The 24,224-nt window shown below is 45.7% G+C and overlaps 1 protein-coding gene across 1 annotated transcript; it reads right to left on the bottom strand.

Moving 5' to 3' along the window:
- Window positions 1-3,125: 3,125 nt before the first annotated feature.
- Window positions 3,126-3,548, bottom strand: LOC145398010 (uncharacterized). Its single transcript, XM_080270976.1, has one exon. It carries the CDS (start codon window positions 3,546-3,548, stop codon window positions 3,126-3,128), a length of 423 nt encoding a protein of 140 aa, XP_080127102.1.
- Window positions 3,549-24,224: the final 20,676 nt, after the last annotated feature.

Here is a 24,224-nt window from a genome sequence, read left to right as displayed (position 1 = left end):
TTTTGGCCTTGATTTTGGGTTTACAGCATTTTTCATTTTATTTGTGTTCTGGTTTTGACCCCATAGTCATTTATACCGATCATAACCCACTGAAATTCCTTAGTAAGTTTAAAGATAAAAATCAGAGATTGACAAGATGGAGTCTACTTCTTCAGGAGTATTCATTAGACATACAACATGTCAAGGGGAAAGAAAATGTTATTGCAGATTGCTTATCTAGACTTTAGACAGATTGTTTTACAGTAATAAGAAATTTCCTTTGTAAATTTCTTTTTCTTTGTGGGGAGGTGTTACATAGCCTATGATTTCATCATCCTTTGTGTTATTCTAACGTACAGTATGCTGCATGTTTGATCACGAGCGTGTTCTACATCACTCCCCCCTTCTACCCTTATAGTTGAGTAAGTCGTTCTTTCTGTTGTTCAGGGCAGGATTGTCAGCTCTTTGTCCCCTATGGCTTCATTTGCACGTCCTTCTTGCAAGTTGTATCAAGCTCTGCCGGCCCCTATATAATGAGCTCAGTCTCTGCATTAATTGCCACTTATCTACTCCTCATTTTGCTCACATCTCTGTCCTACCCTGTACAGTTGTTATTATTGTGAGTGCTCAGGAAGTCTCCAGCCATCTAGCAGCTGTGTAATTTGAGTATAAGTGTTATTACATTTTTTCCTTGTACTGTATAGCATAAGGTGTTGATTCGTAGGCCTAGTGAGGTTTTTGTGATTCATGTGTTTTTATGTCAGTCATTTTTGATAATATTTTGTGTCTGTAATAATATATCTTGCATTCACTGAGCATTAGCCGGTTTTCTCGTTTTATCAGGGCTGACTTAGATAAATTTACTCTTGCTAATTTCGTGTTAATAGAGGCTATTGCAGTTAACCATATATTTAACCTGTTTTTTGCCATTACATTATCCTTATGAGTCCTGAATGTTTAGTTGTTAGTTTGAGCATTAAACTTTAACTTGTAATTTTACCTAACTCTTTTGTTTTGAACCTGGAACTTTGCGGGACAGTAGTGATTTTCAGTATTCTCACTTAAAGTGTACATTATCTTTCTCTGTTCCGTAACAACACACACACACACACACACACACACACACACACACACACACAGACGTTGTTTTGAATGTAGACAAGAGTGGCAGAGCAAGATGGTTTTACCTGTGTTATCGTGCAATCAACAATGAACTATGAATAGTCTAAGACTACAGTACCAACTATTGCATTATTTTGTATTCACTGTAGAAATGGCAGAGAGGCGCGTCAATGCAATGGGTGAAGGGAAGAGTGCAAAAGATCCTGAGCATTAACCTCCATGTCCGTATCATCGGGATGTGGGAAGTGGGAAAATCATTAAGAGAAATTGTCTTCTTCACAGGTGTCCCTGTCAGGATTGTGAATCAATGGATTCGTCAGTGGCAAATGGAGGGTTCAGTGAAGACAAAACCTCGCAGTGAAAGACCTTGGGTTCTCACTGTCAAGATGTCGCCCGTATAGCGGAGATGGTAAACGAGCAGTGAAAGTGTTCAGCAGTTTAAGTTACTCGGACTTTACAACTTCCTTGCGATCAACCGACGACGAGAAGACGCGTTCGTGAGATGGGCATTCACTGTTACAGGATGGCCAAGAAATAAAAGCTCTTTCAAGCCAATAAAGAGTGTTGACTAGGCTTTGCTTTACAGCATTAAGGAACAGACGTTGATTTTTTTGAACAGTAATATTAACTGATGAGAAATGCTACACGTCGGTGTAAGCAGGGGCTCGAACGTGCTGGAGATCGGTCAATAGACAGTATGAGATGAAAAATATACAAAAGGGCAAAAGTGGTCTGGTGAACGTATCATTTGGGGGATGGATGTGGGCCAATGGACCTGGAGAATTGACGATAATAGAAGAAAGATTTACAGTGCAAAAACACACTGACGTGTTAGAAATCGTTTTATTCCCATCCGTGCGAAGTACGGCAGTCCCACTTCCTCGTCCTATTAGACCTGTTCAAGCCAGGAGTCCTGTGCATATGCGCACTGTGTTAATGGATTGGTTAAATCAGCACCCGGAATTGGAAGTCCTCGATTGACCCTCAAAGGGTTGTGATCTAAACCCAATCGAGAATTTATAGCCCTTTATGTGCAAGGACTGGGTCGTGGGTGAATAAATACGTGTTCAAGCTGTAGAACATAAAGCCCTTGAGGTTTGGGAGTCTGTAAGAAACCGTCAAAATACACTACTCAAAACAATTAAGGAAACAAGATTTTGATTTGTGATATTTCAGAATCCATGCTTTGTTTAGGTTCAGAATTGCTTATGGGTATTCCCCGATATGTTAGCAATGAAAGGCAATGTTCAGCAAGGAATCAACACGAGAAGTTTATTGTTGGAACAAGCGAGTACCAGATAACCCCCAAAACAGAAATGAACAAGAGATAGGCTCAGCCATGGAATGTCTCAGAATTGTCTTAAAAACTGGTTCTGAAGTCTCTAATAATGAGTGTAACCTCCTCTTTCCTGGATGCACTCCCCACAACGACGAGTCATGCTCCGAATCACGAGTCGTATGGCGTCCTGGGGGATATTCCCCCACTCTGCCACCAAAGCCCCGGTAAGTGCTGGAACCTATCAGGCCGAGGTTGGCGAGCATGTACCCTCCGTGCCAGCATGTCCCAGACATGTTCGATGGAATTGAGGTTTGGTGAGCGTGCTGGCCATTCCATTATGGCGATCCCTTGCTCCTGGAGGAAGTTCATCGAGACACGTGCAGTGGGAGGGCGAGCATTGTCCTGCATGAAAAGGAACTCCTCTCCCACAGCGCCACAGGGTCCAGTATCTGTTCCACATATCGTGCAGCTGTCAGGGTACCGCCATTCAGCACAACGAGGTCTGTGCATCCCTCAATGCATATGCCCCCCCAGACCATTACGGAACCACCACCATACCGGTCATGTTCCACAATGTTGCACGGTGCGTACCGCTCTCCAGCATGTCTCCACACTCTGATATGGCAGTCGTTGGTCGAAACACTGAATCTGCTTTCATCTGAGAACAGTACTGAGGTCCAGTGGCGTAACTGCCACTGTACGTGATCTCGGGCGAACTCCAGACGTGCTCTTCAGTGAGCTGAGGTCAAAACTGGGGCCACAACAGGTCGTCTAGCCCGAAGGCCGTCCTCGTGAAGCCGATTGCCACAGTCTGGTTTGAGACACGGACCCCAGTAGCCCGTTGGAAGTCGTTTTGCAGTGCCCTGGCAGTACTCTGTCGATTCTGGGTGGCCAGCACTCGCAGGTAGCGGTCTTGTCTTGCGGATGTCATGCGCCTGTGACCTTGCCCAGGTCTTCTGGTGTACAGCCCGTCATCTTGGTATCGTCTCCAGAGCCGATTGATGACGCTAGGAGTCACTCCAAGGGCTTGGGCAACCCTTCTTTGGGTGTGTCCTTCCTTGAGCATCTGTAATGCTTGAGCCGCCTCAATTATGGACAAATACCGACGCACACACTCAGTGATGAAACGGAAACACAACAAAATCACCCAAAGCCAGAAACACCTCATGTTGATGCTGACTTTGACCAATTCTACTCAATGAAAAATGAGTGTGGTGGTGGTGGTGGGATATTCGCCCCGGCCCAGAGGCCGAGGCACGGGCAAACTGGAGCCCGTTAGGGGTCATGCCAAAATGGCATAGACAGACTAACGAGGAGGCGGGTATCGGGTTACCACCCGTATCAAAGTGGGGAGAGGGACCCCCGCAATCACAGCGGGGGCGTCCCGCAGGTCCTCCCCGGACCAAACAAAAGTGCGGGCCAAGCAGGATCGGAAGGCATGCGTCACCGGACACCGCAGGACATAATGTAGGAGAGGCTCCTCCTCCAACTCCAGACAAAAATTGCACGGGTCCGGCCGGGCTAGAGCTGTCTGCCTGTAGCATAGGAAGCCCAGACGCAACCGACGAATGTGGACCAGGACAGCATTGGGAACATCAGGCAGTGGTGGCAGAGGCTCACAGCGGGTAGCCGCCGCATACCAAGTAGCAGAACGAGAGCCTTCTGCCACACAAACCTGATGCTCCTCCCGGGCCCACCGCATGACAGTGGACCTGAGCGGCTGAAGGATCTGATGCGTCCCGCTCGGGAGGACAAAAGACACCTCACGGAGCGAGCACGCCAGCCGCGCCGCCTGATCCGCATGCTCATTACCTTCGAGTCCTATAAAAAATGTTGTTGTTGTTTGTATATTCTCCCCACAGCATGGTGGGGAATGGGCAAACTAAGAGCCCGTCAGAGAGAAGCAGAATCAAAAAAGCACAAAGCAGAAAAAAAAAAAAAAAAAAAAAAAGCGGGGACAAACGAGCGTAAAGGAGGCAGAGGGCATTCACGAGCTGCAACAACTGGAGCAGGAAGGTATAAATCAAGGCACCTCATCAGAATCGTCGATGTCGGTATATTGGGAGTCCCGATCGAGATCTTCGTAAATCGGTAAATCCCCAGAGTCTCGTAGGCTAGATGGACAGCCTAGATCATTGCTCTCCCTCATCTTTTCTATGGCTTCAAACAAGCCACGCTCGAGTTCAGCCTCTATGAACTCACGAGCGGCTGCAGGATTGACAGCAGCCGTCTCAGCAAGATGGGGAGGCAAGATCGCAACGAGCTCAGGGCGAAGAGGAGAGTGATCAGGGACAGCCACAGGTGTGGAGAGCGAGGCCACGGGCACAGCAGCAGGCGTGAGGGCCACACCCTCAGCAGCAGATGGAGAGTCCTGGGAGGAAGGGCCCTGATGATCCAAGGAATCGGCTGGATCAGGTGAGGCAGCCCTGTCTCCTGCAGCTGCGGTAGGCAAGGGGTGTACCTCAGCAGAAACGGTGATTGTGTCTAAATCCATAGCCGTAGTCGGATCCGGGTCGGTGATCGGAGGGTCAGTCAAGCCAGTCGCCCTGTTGATGGGGTGATCCAATCGCAGCCTTTTCCGCGGTGTAGTGCGAGGCCGAGGTGGACGTGGCCGTGGCTGCGACTGCGGCCGCCGGGGACGACGCTCCTGACGAAGGACGAAATGTGGATCGCCGGCAAAGCTCCGAGGGATGGCAAGGCCCGGTAGCCCGTTCTCCTCGAAGATCTGAGGGAGGAGAACGCGCAAAACAGCCTTGTCACCCCCACTAAAAGCCTGTGCCGTGGCGACACACATCGAAACAAGGAGATTCGTCTCCCCAGAACACCCAGGACCGCGAGGCCGGCGTCTCTGGGCCATAGGGCGCCGCCGTGCATGGGCGGAGCCCTGCACAGCAACACCCCCAGGCCCAGTGACGTCACTAGCCTCAGGACCCTTAGGAGACTGACGGAGACGAAACTCCACTGTCTCACCCTCGCCAAGAGAACGCCGAAAGAGTCGGGGATTTGGTGCAATGATCCCGAGTCTATGTACGAAAACATCAACACCGGTGTCCCGGCGCTTGATGAACCCGTACCCGGACTTCACATTGAACCAAACCACCACACCCACGATCTTACTGGCTCCCGGCGGCTTCGAAACACTACGAGATGCCCCCCTCAACGGGTCGCAGGCGTGAGCAGTGGAAACAGGAGCTCGAACTTCAGGCATCGAGACGTCTGCCTTGGGCGAGAGCTGGACCGGAACTGATGAAATTTTTTTTTTTTTTTTTTTTTTTTTTTTTTTTTTCCGGCCTATCAACCATTGGGGCCGAAGCCCCTGGTTATTAAGGCCATTTATATATATATGTATATACATTTAAACATATATACATATATATACAAACATATATATATACATACATACACACACACACACACACACACACACACACACACACGCTTCTATGCATACATACAGACACACTTTCATGCAAACGTACATATATATATAATAATTTTAATCTTATTTAAATTTTTTTTTTGTATTTTTATTTTTTGATTTTTTCTTGGTTTTATATTTTTTATACCTTATATTATAAAGTAAAACTAATCTAAAGACCCTAAAACTAATCACCTAACAGACAAATCGCTAACCTATACTAAATCCTACAGAGACAAATAGCTAGACCTACACTAATGGTAAAAATACCTCGACTAACAGAACACCATCGACTGCAGATATGTAATGCCTTTCTACATTACATACCTGCACTCATCACCTGGTAACTGTCAGTCGAGGCACAACCTAATATAGGGGACATCAATATATGAAAGGGAACCAGACGAGTCAGGAACATTTCCATATACGTCAGCTGTCGTCCCTAATTAGAATAACTTAAGCAAGATAATATAATGTATTTACATAATTTGTACAGAGAGTGAAGAACCTCGCCCAGCAGACTACCATCGACTGCAAGTGCCCAATACCTTCCTATATTGCACACTTGCACTCATCAGCTGGTGACTGTCAGGCGAGGAACTTGGCTTAATGTAGGGGACATCAATATTAGAAATAGATCGGTGAGAGGAGGAACTATTTAAAATATGTCAACTGTCAACCCTAATTAATATTACAATATATACATATTTACTCTTCATAAAAACCATAACCACACAGTAAAAAAGTCACATCACTCTGATCAGTCCGGTCTCTCTCAAGAAAGCCATCAATTTATCAGTCATAACAATGTCCCCATCACCCAGGATGGTGGAAAGGGTGAAGGGGACGTCTACTGCGCCGCAGTAATTTATAAGTGAAGCACGTTCACGAATAAATCGCCGACAGCGCAGGATGATATGACTGATAGATAACACCGCATTACAGATGTTACAGTGCGGTGGGAAGCGTCTTTCCATATATGGTTTTATGTGGGTTAAAATGGTGGCATTAAGCCGCAACCGTGCCAACACTTTTTCTTCTAGGCGACTGGGACGGTTGGCAGTGTCCCAGTCGCCCAGGTACGGCTTACAAGTTGGAATATTTAGTCTGGTCCACTGACCTTGCCACAGAAGATTTATTGATTTCTTTCCGAGAGAGAGACTCGACCGTAGATCACGAGGAACGTCCCAAGTCTCCTCGAGTTCCACAGCCGACTTTGCAAGTAAGTCAGCCTGCTCATTGCCGTAGATACGACAATGACCAGGCACCCAGATCAGCGTGAATGACTTGTTGCATGAATGCAACTTATTAACGATGCGGCCCTGGATCTCGTGAGAGTCCGTAGTACAAGATCCAATTGCCTGAAGGGCTGATTTTGAATCTGAAAAAATGACAAATGAGTCATGCCTAGAATTGAGAGCATAGTCTATGGCTTTGTCAATAGCAAAGAGTTCTGAAGTAAACACAGATGTATGAGTCGGCAACCGATACCTGAGGGCACATTCAGTCGACCACACACTTGCACCCACACATTCACTCGACTTGGAGCCATCGGTGTACAATTGATGGGACCCCAAGTGACGAACAATGATGTTACGAAACAAGTGGTGGACCTCCGCCTCCGGCGCCTTGGCCTTTGGTGCTGGGAGCCATGTAACATCGACTATAAAGCCGGGTGGCTCCCAAGGCGCTATGTTTTTAAGCACCAACTTGTCACAGTCACTGGGGTCCACATCAAGCTCCTGAGTCAGTAAGTGGAGGCGAGCGGCAAGTGGCCGACGCACCCCCCGCAGAAGGTGGTGGTATTGACGCAGAGGGGTACAGGCCACATTGCCGATATTACTTTTTCTTAATGTCCTTACACCATAGGACAAGGCCAGGTGGTCACGGCGAATACGGAGGGGAGGCACATTCGCCTCCACTTCCATACGAGCTACACGGGTACACCGGACAGCTCCAAGACACATTCGCAAACATTTATTCTGCAACACATCCAATCCTTTCAGAGTGGCATCGGATGCCGAGCCATACACCTGTGCGCCATAGTCTAGCTTCGATCGAATAAGGGACTTATACACCATTAATAAAGATTTTCTGTCGGCACCCCAGGTAGTACCCGCTAGGTACTTGAGGACATTTAACGGTTTATCACAACGAGCAAGCAAAGTATTAACGTGAAGTTTAAAATTCATTCTACGATCAAAATGTATTCCTAAAAATTTTACAGAATTTTGAAAAGGTACCGCCTGATTATCCAAAGTTAAGCACAAATTAGGTACGTTACGATTAGTGAAAACTATAGCGGCACACTTACGTACGGAAAACTTAAATCCCCACTGCAAGGCCCATTGGTGGACGGAGTCAAGGGCTGCTTGAATCCGCCCAGCCGAAAATTGTGCATTACGGGAAGAGTGCCATATTGCACAATCGTCAGCGTAGAGTGAGTATTTAAGATTCCTCGGGATGGGAGCTGATGACAGAATATCATTGATCATAATACTAAATAAAGTAGGACTAAGCACACTTCCCTGTGGCACCCCGTTTTCCTGGATAAATATATCCGATGTTACGTTACGGGGCAATTTGACAGAGAAAGTTCTGTCCCTTAAGAAATTTGAAATAAAAACAGGCAAATTTCCTCTTAAACCATAAGCATAGAGCTTCATTAGTACACCGTGTCGCCAGGTCATGTCATAGGCTTTATGGATGTCCAGGAACACCCCTATCATGAATTCTTTATTGGCAAATGCCTCTGCAATACAATGCTCCAAATTCATTAAATGATCTAGTGAACTTCTGTATTTACGGAAGCCACATTGTTGATCATTTAACAAATTCTTCGACTCTAAAACAAAAAGAAGCCTATTGTTAACCATTCGTTCCATGACCTTACATAGACAAGAAGTCAACACAATAGGACGAAATGAAGTGGGATTCATAAGACGACCAGCCTCTTTGGGTATCGGTATGACGTGCGCAAAGTGCCATGAGTTTGGGAACGTTCGAGACGCCCAAATCTCATTGTACAATGCTAACATCTTAATCAGGTTGTCCTGATTAAGATGCTGGATCATACCGTACGTGATGGTGTCTGGTCCAGGGCTGGTGTCTTTACAGGATTTAAGGGCAAGGAGCAGTTCATCTAGCGTAAACTCTTGGTTGTACGGGGAGTTTACGTCTTCTGTGGCAAAGTCTAATATCTGTAGCTCAGCCGTGCGTTTATGATGTTGGAAACGCGGGTCATAATTGGCTGAGCTACTTACATGAGAAAAACTCCTGGCGAGGATGTTAGCAACGTCCACGGGCTCGTCATAGATGTTATTATTCACCTGAAGGGTGGTGACTGGGAAATATGGGCCTTTATTATTTAATATTCTTATGGTGGACCAGACTTTACGTAATGGTGTTGTACGAGTCACCGTAGACACAAAGGACCGCCAGGAGTCACGTTTGGCCCTTCTTATTATTCTCCTTGCCTCAGCCCGTGCCTGTTTGTATGCAATAAAATTTTTCTCAGTGGGCTGACTATCAAAAATCCTGTATCTCCTATTGCGTTTTCTTAATGCTTGTCGGCAATCCGGCGTCCACCAATGTGCTCTATGCTTCGCATGAACTGTAGAAGTCTTGGGAATAGCAGCCTCAGCTGCGTGTAATATGGAAGTAGTTATATTTTCGACCTTAACATCTATGGTCTCCCCGGATATATCTAAATTGGTGATCCTTGAGAAGGATCCCCAATCTGCTTTCTTATAGTTAAATTTTGGAGGTGGAGGGTCCGAAATGATGTCGCGTGTATAAGAAAGACACATGGGTAAATGATCACTTCCCAAGGAGTCGTCGTAAGGGTCCCATGAGAGATCTTGATGTATACCAGGGGAGGCCAAAGATAAGTCAATGGCCGAAAAGTTACCAGTACGATCATCTACACGAGTCGCTCTACCATCGTTCAGAAGACAGAGGCTGGACTGTAGTATTAGGTCGGCTACTTGCTCCCCACGACCATCGATCCTCAAGCTACCCCATTGATAGTGATGGGCGTTAAAATCGCCCAACACTAACTTATTCCCAGGGAGATGTTCAACTAGTGAATTTAAAGCATCACTATCAATGGGGCCATGTGGAGGACAGTACAGAGAGCAAATAGACAGATACGTGTTATTAAATTTTACTCTGCACGCGACAGCTTCCAGAGTAGAATTTAGAATCACTTCCGTTTGTGGGTGTGATTTATGTGTGTATATGGCAACTCCGTGACCTTCATATCTTCTATACGAGTGATAGTGTCTGAACTGTGGAGGATCAGGGTGATCCTCCAGGCGCGTCTCCTGTAAACAAACAACGTCTGGCCTGTGTATAGAAAGCAAGATTGCTATATTGTGTAACTTATTCCCAATACCTCTACAATTCCACTGTAATACAGTGAAAGCGACGGTTTAAGATTTTCGTTGGGGGCCAGTGTGCTTTGTCTTTCTTGTCTCCCGCCGGCTGGCGTGCGACTACCGGGGGACCTATCCCGGTGCTTGTTAATGGAAACCTCCATATTGTCATCAATAACTAGGTTCCCAGCCTCCCCGAGGAAGAGCTAACCTTTCTCTCCCTCGCTGGAGTAGGAACCGGAAGGACATGAGGACGTGACTGTTTCTGTGAGGGTGGTCATGTTACTTTTACTAGACTTGTCAGGCTTCGTTTTAGGCCGTACCGATGAAGAGGCAGCAGCAGCCTGAGAGTAAGTTGATGCCTTAGGGATGTCAGTGAGAGAGTTGGAACGGACAGGAGGTCGAGATGGAGATGTACTGTGAGTGGCAGGAGGGAGAAAGACAGGGTCAGTCTGGGTCTCTACAGAGCACATCACAGGACGGGACATTACCGCCGAAGCATAGGACCTATTCGGCGTGGGAGTTGCATGCAACTCCTTCACCTTTTTCCTAGCTTCGTAATAGGAAATGCCCTCAGTTGCCTTCACTGTGCAGACTTCCTTCTCCTCCTTCCACTTGGGACAATCCCTAGAGGAAGTGGAGTGAGCGCCCTTACAGTGAAAGCAACAGACCGTCTCAGATGTACAATGTTCCGCATCATGACCCTGGCTTGCACACTTGCCACACACTGGCTGGGAAGCCCGACAAGTCTTCGAACCATGCCCATACAACTGGCATTTCAAACAACGGAAAGGGTTAGGGATGTATGGTCGAACGTGAATGATTTCATAACCAACTTTGACTTGACTAGGAAGAGAAATTTTGGCAAATGTCAAGATAATAGTTGCTGTCTTCGTCCTTATGCCTTCCGAATAACGAGTTATGAATTTAGCTTCAATTACATCTTGCTGCGCCAATTCTTGTACGATTTCGTCCTCGCTCATCACCATGAGATCCCTGCAAGTGACAACACCCTTGCAAGAATTCATGGAGACTGGGAGTTTGGCTTCGACATCGTAACAGTGGAATTTACGCAGTTTCAGCAAATCTCTCACTTGTGACGAATTAACAGTTTTTACCAGGAGATCTCCGTTAGCAAGTTTTTTCACGTGTTCGACTTCTCCTGCACAGTGGTCAATCACCTTCTTGATAAGGAAGGGATTGAGACTGGACAGGGGAGTCGAACCTAGAGCATGGATAATGACGAACGTGGCATTGTCAACAGGAACGTCAAGTGGGGCACGAGTTTGGCGTCCGTCAGTCTGGGGGTGGTCAGTCCGGTCGTTACATTCGTCAGGACCACCTCCCCCCCTGAAGGGGGGGGAGGCAGCAGGGGCGTCCGTCATAGCAACCACTTCCCCCTCACGGGGGAAGTGGGAAGAAGGAGAAAAACAAGCAAGGGACAAGGTACCTGGGAAAGACACACCTAGTCTGAGATTACCCTCTCAAACCACTCTCGGGAGGACGCGCCCGTGTGTAACTCACACCCCAGAGCGATCAGTGGGGGGTACACTCCAGAGGTGAGTAGGCAAAGGCAATCTCAGGAAACAGATATAGACACTTACTATATCTCTAAAGGGCTGGGAGGAAAATGAGGTCTAGCTAACCTAACTTTATTGAAAAACGCCCTAGTGGCGGACAAAACAAAGCTAAGGCCGGTGAGGCAACCCTGCAGCTAGAGGAGAGCCAGAGAAACACGTCTATACTCTCCACGACCATTCATCAAAGTCCCGATTAAATTTTTTTTTTTTTTTTTTTTTTTTTTTTTTTTTCCGGCCTATCAACCATTGGGGCCGAAGCCCCTGGTTATTAAGGCCGTGTATATACAGTATATATATATATGTATATACATTTAAACATATATACATATATATACAAACATATATATATACATACATACACATACACACACACACACACACACACTTCCATGCATACATACAGACACACTTTCATGCAAACGTACATATATATATAATAATTTTAATCTTATTTATTTTTATTTTTTTTGTATTTTTATTTTTTTTAATTTTTTCTTGGTTTTTTATTTTTTATACCTTATAATATAAAGACAAACTAATCTAAAGACCCTAAAACTAATCACCTAACAGACAAATCGCTAACCTATACTAAATCCTACAGAGACAAATAGCTAGACCTACACTAATGGTAAAAATACCTCGACTAACAGAACGCCATCGACTACAGATATGTAATGCCTTTCTACATTACATACCTGCACTCATCACCTGGTGACTGTCAGTCGAGGCACAACCTAATATAGGGGACATCAATATATGAAAGGGAACCAGACGAGTCAGGAACATTTCCATATACGTCAGCTGTCGTCCCTAATTAGAATAACTTAAGCAAGATAATATAATGTATTTACATAATTTGTACAAAAAGTGAAGAACCTCGCCCAGCAGACCACCATCGACTGCAAGTGCCCAATACCTTCCTATATTGCACACTTGCACTCATCAGCTGGTGACTGTCAGGCGAGGAACTTGGCTTAATGTAGGGGACATCTATATTAGAAATAGATCGGTGAGAGGAGGAACTATTTAAAATATGTCAACTGTCAACCCTAATTAATATTACAATATATACATATTTACTGTTCATAAAAACCATAACCACGCAGTAAAAAAGTCACATCACTCTGATCAGTCCGGTCTCTCTCAAGAAAGCCATCAATTTATCAGTCATAACAATGTCCCCATCACCCAGGATGGTGGAAAGGGTGAAGGGGACGTCTACTGCGCCGCAGTAATTTATAAGTGAAGCACGTTCACGAATAAATCGCCGACAGCGCAGGATGATATGACTAATAGATAACACCGCATTACAGATGTCACAGTGCGGTGGGAAGCGTCTTTCCATATATGGTTTTATGTGGGTTAAAATGGTGGCATTCAGCCGTAATCGTGCCAACACTTTTTCTTCTAAGCGACTGGGACGGTCGGCAGTGTCCCAGTCGCCCAGGTACGGCTTACAAGTTGGAATATTTAGTCTGGTCCACTGACCTTGCCACAGAAGATTTATTGATTTCTTTCCGAGAGAGACTCGACCGTAGATCACGAGGAACGTCCCAAGTCTCCTCGAGCTCTACAGCCGACTTTGCAAGTAAGTCAGCCTGCTCATTGCCGTAGATACGACAATGACCAGGCACCCAGATAAGCGTGAATGACTTGTTGCATGAATGCAACTTATTAACGATGCGGCCCTGGATCTCGTGAGAGTCCGTAGTACAAGATGCAATTGCCTGAAGGGCTGATTTTGAATCTGAAAATATGACAAATGAGTCATGTCTAGAATTGAGAGCATAGTCTATGGCTTTGTCAATAGCAAAAAGTTCTGAAGTAAACACAGATGTATGAGTCGGCAACCGATACCTGAGGGCACATTCAGTCGACCACACACTTGCACCCACACATTCACTCGACTTGGAGCCGTCGGTGTACAATTGATGGGACCCCAAGTGACGAACAATGATCTTACGAAACAAGTGGTGGACCTCCGCCTCCGGCGCCTTGGCCTTTGGTGCTGGGAGCCATGTGACATCGACTGTAAAGCCGGGTGGCTCCCAAGGCGCTATATTTTTTAGCACCAACTTGTCACAGTCACTGGGGTCCACATCAAGCTCCTGAGTCAGTAAGTGGAGGCGAGTGGCAAGTGGCCGACGCACCCCCCGCAGAAGGTGGTGGTATTGATGCAGGGGGGTACAGGCCACATTGCCGATATTACATTTCCTAAATGTCCTTACACCATAGGAAAATGCCAGGTGGTCACGGCGAATACGGAGGGGAGGCACATTCGCCTCCACTTCCATACGAGCCACACGGGTACACCGTACAGCTCCAAGACACATTCGCAAGCATTTATTCTGTAACACATCCAATCCTTTCAGCGTGGCATCAGATGCCGAGCCATACACCTGTGCGCCATAGTCTAGCTTTGATCGAATAAGGGACTTATACACCATTAATAAAGATTTTCTGTCGGCACCCCAGGTAGTACCCGCTAGGTACTTGAGGACATTTAACGGTTTATCACAACGAGCAAGCAAAGTATTAACGTGAAGTTTAAAATTCATTCTACGATCAAAATGTATTCCTAAAAATTTTACAGAATTTTGAAAAGGTACCGCCTGATTATCCAAAGTTAAGCACAAATTAGGTACATTACGATTAGTGAAAACTATAGCGGCACACTTACGTACGGAAAACTTAAATCCCCACTGCAAGGCCCATTGGTGGACGGAGTCAAGGGCTGCTTGAATCCGCCCAGCCGAAAATTGTGCATTACGGGAAGAGTGCCATATTGCACAATCGTCAGCATAGAGTGAGTATTTAAGATTCCTCGGGATGGGAGCTGATGACAGAATATCATTGATCATAATACTAAATAAAGTAGGACTAAGCACACTTCCCTGCGGCACCCCGTTTTCCTGGATAAATATATCCGATGTTACGTTACGGGGCAATTTGACAGAGAAAGTTCTGTCCCTTAAGAAATTTGAAATAAAAACAGGCAAATTTCCTCTTAAACCATAAGCATAGAGCTTCATTAGTATACCGTGTCGCCATGTCATGTCATAGGCTTTATGGATGTCCAAGAACACCCCTATCATGAATTCTTTATTGGCAAATGCCTCTGCAATACAATGCTCCAAATTCATTAAATGATCTAGTGAACTTCTGTATTTACGGAAGCCACATTGTTGATCATTTAACAAATTCTTCGACTCTAAAACAAAAAGAAGCCTATTGTTAACCATACGTTCCATAACCTTACATAGACAAGAAGTCAACACAATAGGACGAAATGAAGTGGGATTCATAAGACGACCAGCCTCTTTGGGTATCGGTATGACGTGCGCAAAGTGCCATGAGTTTGGGAACGTTCGAGACGCCCAAATCTCATTGTACAATGCTAACATCTTAATCAGGTTGTCCTGATTAAGATGCTGGATCATACCGTACGTGATGGTGTCTGGTCCAGGGCTGGTGTCTTTACAGGATTTAAGGGCAAGGAGCAGTTCATCTAGCGTAAACTCTTGGTTGTACGGAGAGTTTACGTCTTCTGTGGCAAAGTCTAATATCTGTAGCTCAGCCGTGCGTTTATGATGTTGGAAACGCGGGTCATAATTGGCTGAGCTACTTACATGAGAAAAACTCCTGGCGAGGATGTTAGCAACGTCCACGGGCTCGTCATAGATGTTATTATTTATTTGCAAGGTGGTAATGGGGAAATATGGGCCTTTATTATTCAATATTCTTATGGTGGACCAGACTTTACGTAATGGTGTTGTACGAGTCACCGTGGACACAAAGGACCGCCAGGAGTCACGTTTGGCCCTTCTTATTATTCTCCTTGCCTCAGCCCGTGCCTGTTTGTATGCAATAAAATTTTTCTCAGTGGGCTGACTATCAAAAATCCTGTATCTCCTATTGCGTTTTCTTAATGCTTGTCGGCAATCCGGCGTCCACCAATGTGCTCTATGCTTCGCATGAACTGTAGAAGTCTTGGGAATAGCAGCCTCAGCTGCGTGTAATATGGAAGAAGTTATATTTTCGACCTTAACATCTATGGTCTCCCCAGATATATCTAAATTGGCGATCCTTGAGAAGGATCCCCAATCTGCTTTCTTATAGTTAAATTTTGGAGGTGGAGGGTCCGAAATGATGTCGCGTGTATAAGAAAGACAGATGGGTAAATGATCACTTCCCAAGGAGTCGTCGTAAGGGTCCCATGAGAGATCTTGATGTATACCAGGGGAGGCCAAAGATAAGTCAATGGCCGAAAAGTTACCAGTACGATCATCTACACGAGTCGCTCTACCATCGTTCAGAAGACAGAGGTTGGACTGTAGTATTAGGTCGGCTACTTGCTCCCCACGACCATCGATCCTCAAGCTACCCCATTGATAGTGATGGGCGTTAAAATCGCCCAACACTAACTTATTCCCAGGGAGATGTTCAACTAGTGAATTTAAAGCATCTCTATCAATGGGGCCATGTGGAGGACAGTACAGAGAGCAAATAGACAGATACGTGTTATTAAATTTTACTCTGCACGCGACAGCTTCCAGAGTAGAATTTAGAATCACTTCTGTTTGTGGGTGTGATTTATGTGTGTATATGGCTACTCCGTGACCTTCATATCTTCTATACGAGTGGTAGTGTTTGAACTGTGGAGGATCAGGGTGATCCTCCAGGCGCGTCTCCTGTAAACAAACAACGTCTGGCCTATGTATAGAAAGCAAGATTGCTATATTGTGTAACTTATTCCCAATACTTCTACAATTCCACTGTAGTATAGTGAATGCGGCGGTTTAAGATTTTCTTTGGGGGCCAGTGTGCTTCGTCTTTTTTTGTCGGCCGCCAGAAGGCGAGCGACTACCGGGGGACCTATCCCGGTGCTTGTTCATGGAAACCTCCATATTATCGTCAATTAAGAGGTTCCCAGACTCCCCCGAGGAAGAGCTAACCTTCCTCTCCCTCGCTGGAGTGGGAACTGGAAGAACGTGAGGACGAGACTGTTTTGTGAGGGTGGTCAGATTAATCTTATCAGACTTGTCGGGCTTCGATTTTTGCCGCACCGACTGCGAAGGAGCAGCGGCAGCCTGAGAGTAAGAAGTGGCGACAGGGATGTTTGTAAGAGAGTTGGAACGTACAGGGGGTCTAGACTTAGAGGTAGGGCATGTGGCATGTGGAGCGAAGGTAAGGTCAGTCTGTGTCTCCACAGTGCACATCACGGGACGGGACACAACCGCCGATGCATAGGAGACATTAGGCTTGGGAGTTGCATGCAACTCCTTCACCTTCTTCCTAGCATCGTAAAAGGATATGCCCTCAGTCGCTTTCACTGTGCAGACCTCTTTCTCCTCCTTCCACTTGGGACAAGCCCTAGAGGAAGTGGAGTGAGCATCTTTACAGTGAAAACAGCACTCAGTCTCGGATGTACAGTTGTCAGCAGAGTGACCTACAGCCGCACACTTGCCACACACGATGTTGGAAGCCCGACAAGCCTTTTCATGATGTCCATAGAGCTGACATTTTGAACAACGAAGGGGATTCCGGGATGTACGGTCTTACATTTACAATTTCATATCCTACTTTGACATTTGTAGGTAGCAAAACTTTGCCAAAAGTGAGGATAACAGTGGCTGTCTTCGTCCTAACGCCATCCTGGTAACGAGTGATGAATCTGGCATCAATTACATCCTGCTAGAGCAAGTTCCTGTATGATTTCTTCCTCACTCATCACCATGAGATCCCTGCAAGTGATAACACCCTTGCAGGAATTCATGGATGTTGGGATCTTGGCCTCGATATCATGACAGTGAAACTTACGCAGCTTTAGCAAGTCTTTAACCTGAGCTGAGTTGAATGTCTTTACTAGGAGGTCTCCATTTCCAAGTTTTTTTTAATTGTTCCACCTCTCCCGCACAGTGGTCAATCACCTTCTTGACAATGAAGGGATTGAGTCTGGACAGGGGAGTAGAACCTAGAGCATGAAGCGTTACGAAGGTCGCGTTATTTACAGGGATGTCAAGCGGGGAACGAGTCTGGCGTCCGTCAGTCTGGGGCCGGTCAGTCACGGTAGTGATGTCGTCAGGACTATCTCCCCCCCTGAAGGGGGGGAGGCAGTAGGGGGGTCCAGCATAGCTACCACTTCCCCCGTGAAGGGGAAGTGGGAAGAAAGAGAAAAACGACCAAGGGGCAAAGTACCTGGGGAGGACCCACCTAGGCTGAGATTACCCTCTCAAACCACTCTCGGGAGGACGCGCCCGTGTGTATCTCACACCCCAGAGCGATCAGTGGGGGGTACACTCCAGAGGTGAGTAAGCAAAGGCAATCTCAGAAATTAGATATAGACACCTACTATATCTACTAAGGCCAGGGAGGAAAATTAGTTCTAGCTAACCTAACTTTATTGAAAAACGCCCTAGTGACGAAAAAAGAAAAAGCTAACGCCGGTGAGGCAACCCTGCAGCTAGACGAGAGCTCAGAAACACGTCCTCACTCTTCGCAACCATCCATCAAAGTCTCGACACTCGATTTTTTTTTTTTTTTTTTTTTTTTTTTTTTTTTGGCCTATCGACCATTGAGGTCGAAGCCTCTGGTCATTAAGGCAAATATATATATATGTATATATATTGACATATATATACATATATATACAAACATATATATATACATACTTACATACATACACACATCCATGCATATGAACATACACACTTTCATGCACACGTACATATATATATAATAATTTTTATTTTATTATTTTTTTGTAGTTTTATTTTTATTATTTTTATTTATCTTTTATATTTTTAACCTTATATTACTTATAAATAAAAGACCTAATTTAAAGACCCTAAAACTAACCACCTAACAGACAAATCGCTAACCTATACTAAATCCTAAGAGACAAATAACTAGACCTACACTAATATTCAAAAAGCCTCGACCAAGAGAACACCATCGACTGCAGATATGTAATGCTTTTCTACATTACATACCTGCACTCATCACCTGATGACTGTCAGTCGAGGCACAACCTAATATAGGGGACATCAATATATGAAAGGGAACCAGACGAGTCAGGAACATTTCCATATACGTCAGCTGTCGGCCCTAATTAGAATAACTTAAGCAAGATAATATAATGTATTTACATAATTTGTACAAAAAGTGAAGAACCTCGCCCAGCAGACCACCATCGACTGCAAGTGCCCAATACCTTCCTATATTGCACACTTGCACTCATCAGCTGGTGACTGTCAGTCGAGGAACTTGGCTTAATGTAGGGGACATCTATATTAGAAATAGATCAGTGGGAGGAGGAACTATTTAAAATATGTCAACTGTCAACCCTAATTAATATTACAATATATACATATTTACCGTTGATAAAAACCATAACCACACAGTAAAAAAGTCACATCACTCTGATCAGTCCGGTCTCTCTCAAGAAAGCCATCAATTTATCAGTCATAACAATGTCCCCATCACCCAGGATGGTGGAAAGGGTGAAGGGGACGTCTGCTGCGCCGCAGTAATTTATAAGTGAAGCACGTTCACGAATAAATCGCCGACAGCGCAGGATGATATGACTGATAGATAACACCGCATCACAGATGTCACAGTGCGGTGGGAAGCGTCTTTCCATATATGGTTTTATGTAGGTTAAAACGGTGGCATTGAGCCGTAACCGTGCCAACACTTTTTCTTCTAGGCGACTGGGACGGTTGGCAGTGTCCCAGTCGCCCAGGTACGGCTTACAAGTTGGAATATTTAGTCTGGTCCACTGACCTTGCCACAGAAGATTTATTGATTTCTTTCCGAGAGAGAGACTCGACCGCAGATCACGAGGAACGTCCCAAGTCTCCTCGAGCTCTACAGCCGACTTTGCAAGTAAGTCAGCCTGCTCATTGCCGTAGATACGACAATGACCAGGCACCCAGATCAGCGTGAATGACTTGTTGCATGAATGCAACTTATTAACGATGCGGCCCTGGATCTCGTGAGAGTCCGTAGTACAAGATGCAATTGCCTGAAGGGCTGATTTTGAATCTGAAAATATGACAAATGAGTCATGTCTAGAATTGAGAGCATAGTCTATGGCTTTGTCAATAGCAAAAAGTTCTGAAGTAAACACAGATGTATGAGTCGGCAACCGATACCTGAGGGCACATTCAGTCGACCACACACTTGCACCCACACATTCACTCTACTTGGAGCCGTCGGTGTACAATTGATGGGACCCCAAGTGACGAACAATGATCTTACGAAACAAGTGGTGGACCTCCGCCTCCGGCGCCTTGGCCTTTGGTGCTGGGAGCCATGTGACATCGACTGTAAAGCCGGGTGGCTCCCAAGGCGCTATATTTTTAAGCACCAACTTGTCACAGTCACTGGGGTCCACATCAAGCTCCTGAGTCAGTAAGTGGAGGCGAGCGGCAAGTGGCCGACGCACCCCCCGCAGAAGGTGGTGGTATTGACGCAGGGGGGTACAGGCCACAATGCCGATATTACATTTCCTAAATGTCCTTACCCCATAGGACAAGGCCAGGTGGTCACGGCGAATACGGAGGGAGGCACATTCGCCTCCACTTCCATACGAGCTACACGGGTACACCGGACAGCTCCAAGACACATTCGCAAACATTTATTCTGTAACACATCCAATCCTTTCAGCGTGGCATCAGATGCCGAGCCATACACCTGTGCGCCATAGTCTAGCTTTGATCGAATAAGGGACTTATACACCATTAATAAAGATTTTCTGTCGGCACCCCAGGTAGTACCCGCTAGGTACTTGAGGACATTTAACGGTTTATCACAACGAGCAAGCAAAGTATTAACGTGAAGTTTAAAATTCATTCTACGATCAAAATGTATTCCTAAAAATTTTACAGAATTTTGAAAAGGTACCGCCTGATTATCCAAAGTTAAGCACAAATTAGGTACGTTACGATTAGTGAAAACTATAGCGGCACACTTACGTACGGAAAACTTAAATCCCCACTGCAAGGCCCATTGGTGGACTGAGTCAAGGGCTGCTTGAATCCGCCCAGCCGAAAATTGTGCATTACGGGAAGAGTGCCATATTGCACAATCGTCAGCGTAGAGTGAGTATTTAAGATTCCTCGGGATGGGAGCTGATGACAGAATATCATTGATCATAATACTAAATAAAGTAGGACTAAGCACACTTCCCTGTGGCACCCCGTTTTCCTGGATAAATATATCCGATGTTACGTTACGGGCAATTTGACAGAGAAAAGTCCTGTCCCTTAAGAAATTTGAAATAAAAACAGGCAAATTTCCTCTTAAACCATAAGCATAGAGCTTCATTAGTATACCGTGTCGCCATGTCATGTCATAGGCTTTATGGATGTCCAAGAACACCCCTATCATGAATTCTTTATTGGCAAATGCCTCTGCAATACAATGCTCCAAATTCATTAAATGATCTAGTGAACTTCTGTATTTACGGAAGCCACATTGTTGATCATTTAACAAATTCTTCGACTCTAAAACAAAAAGAAGCCTATTATTAACCATACGTTCCATGACCTTACATAGACAAGAAGTCAACACAATAGGACGAAATGAAGTGGGATTCATAAGACGACCAGCCTCTTTGGGTATCGGTATGACGTGCGCAAAGTGCCATGAGTTTGGGAACGTTCGAGACGCCCAAATCTCATTGTACAATGCTAACATCTTAATCAGGCTGTCCTGATTAAGATGCTGGATCATACCGTACGTGATGGTGTCTGGTCCAGGGCTGGTGTCTTTACAGGATTTAAGGGCAAGGAGCAGTTCATCTAGCGTAAACTCTTGGTTGTACGGGGAGTTTACGTCTTCTGTGGCAAAGTCTAATATCTGTAGCTCAGCCGTGCGTTTATGATGTTGGAAACGCGGGTCATAATTGGCTGAGCTACTTACATGAGAAAACTCCTGGCGAGGATGTTAGCAACGTCCACGGGCTCGTCATAGATGTTATTATTTATTTGCAAGGTGGTAATGGGGAAATATGGGCCTTTATTATTCAATATTCTTATGGTGGACCAGACTTTACGTAATGGTGTTGTACGAGTCACCGTGGACACAAAGGACCGCCAGGAGTCACGTTTGGCCCTTCTTATTATTCTCCTTGCCTCAGCCCGTGCCTGTTTGTATGCAATAAAATTTTTCTCAGTGGGCTGACTATCAAAAATCCTGTATCTCCTATTGCGTTTTCTTAATGCTTGTCGGCAATCCGGCGTCCACCAATGTGCTCTATGCTTCGCATGAACTGTAGAAGTCTTGGGAATAGCAGCCTCAGCTGCGTGTAATATGGATTGGGTTATATTTTCGACTTTAACATCTATGGTCTCCCCAGATATATCTAAATTGGCGATCCTTGAGAAGGATCCCCAGTCTGCTTTCTTATAGTTAAATTTTGGAGGTGGAGGGTCCGAAATGATGTCGCGTGTATAAGAAAGACAGATGGGTAAATGATCACTTCCCAAGGAGTCGTCGTAAGGGTCCCATGAGAGATCTTGATGTATACCAGGGGAGGCCAAAGATAAGTCAATGGCCGAAAAGTTACCAGTACGATCATCTACACGAGTCGCTCTACCATCGTTCAGAAGACAGAGGTTGGACTGTAGTATTAGGTCGGCTACTTGCTCCCCACGACCATCAATCCTCAAGCTACCCCATTGATAGTGATGGGCGTTAAAATCGCCCAACACTAACTTATTTCCAGGCAGATGTTCCACTAGTGAATTTAAAGCATCACTATCAATGGGGCCATGTGGAGGACAGTACAGAGAGCAAATAGACAGATACGTGTTATTAAATTTTACTCTGCACGCGACAGCTTCCAGAGTAGAATTTAGAATCACTTCCGTTTGTGGGTGTGATTTATGTGTGTAAATGGCAACTCCGTGACCTTCATATCTTCTATACGAGTGGTAGTGTTTGAACTGTGGAGGATCAGGATGATCCTCCAGGCGCGTCTCCTGTAAACAAACAACGTCTGGCCTGTGTATAGAAAGCAAGATTGCTATATTTTGTAACTTATTCCCAATACCTCTACAATTCCACTGTAATATAGTGAATGCGGCGGTTTAATATTTCCGTTGGGGGCCAGTGTAAAGCTGTTTTTGTCGGCTTCGCCAGAAGGCGAGCGACTACCGGGGACCTATCCCGGTGCTTGTTCATGGAAACCTCCATATTATCGTCAATTATGAGGTTCCCAGACTCCCCGAGGAAGAGCTAACCTTCCTCTCCCTCGCTGGAGTGGGAACTGGAAGAACGTGAGGACGAGACTGTTTTGTGAGGGTGGTCAGATTAATCTTATCAGACTTGTCGGGCTTCGATTTTTGCCGCCCGACCGCATGCGAATGCAGCGGCAGCCTGAGAGTAAGAAGTGGCGACAGGGATGTCTGTAAGAGAGTTGAACGTACAGGGGGTCTAGACTTAGAGGTAGGGCATGTGGCATGTGGAGCGAAGGTAAGGTCAGTCTGTGTCTCCACAGTGCACATCACGGGACGGGACACAACCGCCGATGCATAGGAGACATTAGGCTTGGGAGTTGCATGCAACTCCTTCACCTTCTTCCTAGCATCGTAAAAGGATATGCCCTCAGTCGCTTTCACTGTGCAGACCTCTTTCTCCTCCTTCCACTTGGGACAAACCCTCGAGGAAGTGGAGTGAGCATCCTTACAGTGAAAGCAGCAGCTCAGTCTCGGATGTACAGTTGTCAGCAGAGTGACCTACAGCCGCACACTTGCCACACACGATGTTGGAAGCCCGACAAGCCTTTTCATGATGTCAATAGAGCTGACATTTTGAACAACGAAGGGGATTCGGGATGCACGGTCTTACATTTACAATTTCATATCCTACTTTGACATTTGTAGGTAGCAAAACTTTGCCAAAAGTGAGGATAACTGTGGCTGTCTTCGTCCTTACACCTTCCGATAATCGAGTGATGAATCTGGCATCAATTACATCCTGCTGAGCAAGTTCCTGTATGATTTCTTCCTCACTCATCACCATGAGATCCCTGCAAGAGATAACACCCTTGCAGGAATTCATGGATGTTGGGATCTTGGCCTCGATATCATGACAGTGAAACTTACGCAGCTTTAGCAAGTCTTTAACCTGAGCTGAATTGAATGTCTTTACTAGGAGGTCTCCATTTCCAAGTTTTTTAACTTGTTCCACCTCTCCCCGCACAGTGGTCAATCACCTTCTTGACAATGAAGGGATTGAGTCTGGACAGGGGAGTAGAACCTAGAGCATGAAGAGTTACAAAGGGCGCGTTATGTACAGGATGTCAAGCGGGGAACGAGTCTGGCGTCCGTCAGTCTGGGGCCGGTCAGTCAACGGTAGGAGTGTCGTCAGGACTACCTCCCCCCTGAAGGGGAGGAGGCAGTAGGGGGTCCATCATAGCTACCACTTTCCCCGCAGTAAGGGGAAGTGGGAAGAAAGAGAAA

Source organism: Coenobita brevimanus, chromosome 44 (genome assembly GCF_032717465.1).
Source record: "Coenobita brevimanus isolate Jiangsu-jjx chromosome 44, ASM3271746v2, whole genome shotgun sequence".
NCBI lineage: Eukaryota > Metazoa > Arthropoda > Malacostraca > Decapoda > Coenobitidae > Coenobita > Coenobita brevimanus.
Note: the sequence above shows the minus strand (reverse complement) of the source record. Positions and strands in the feature narration are given on the sequence as shown.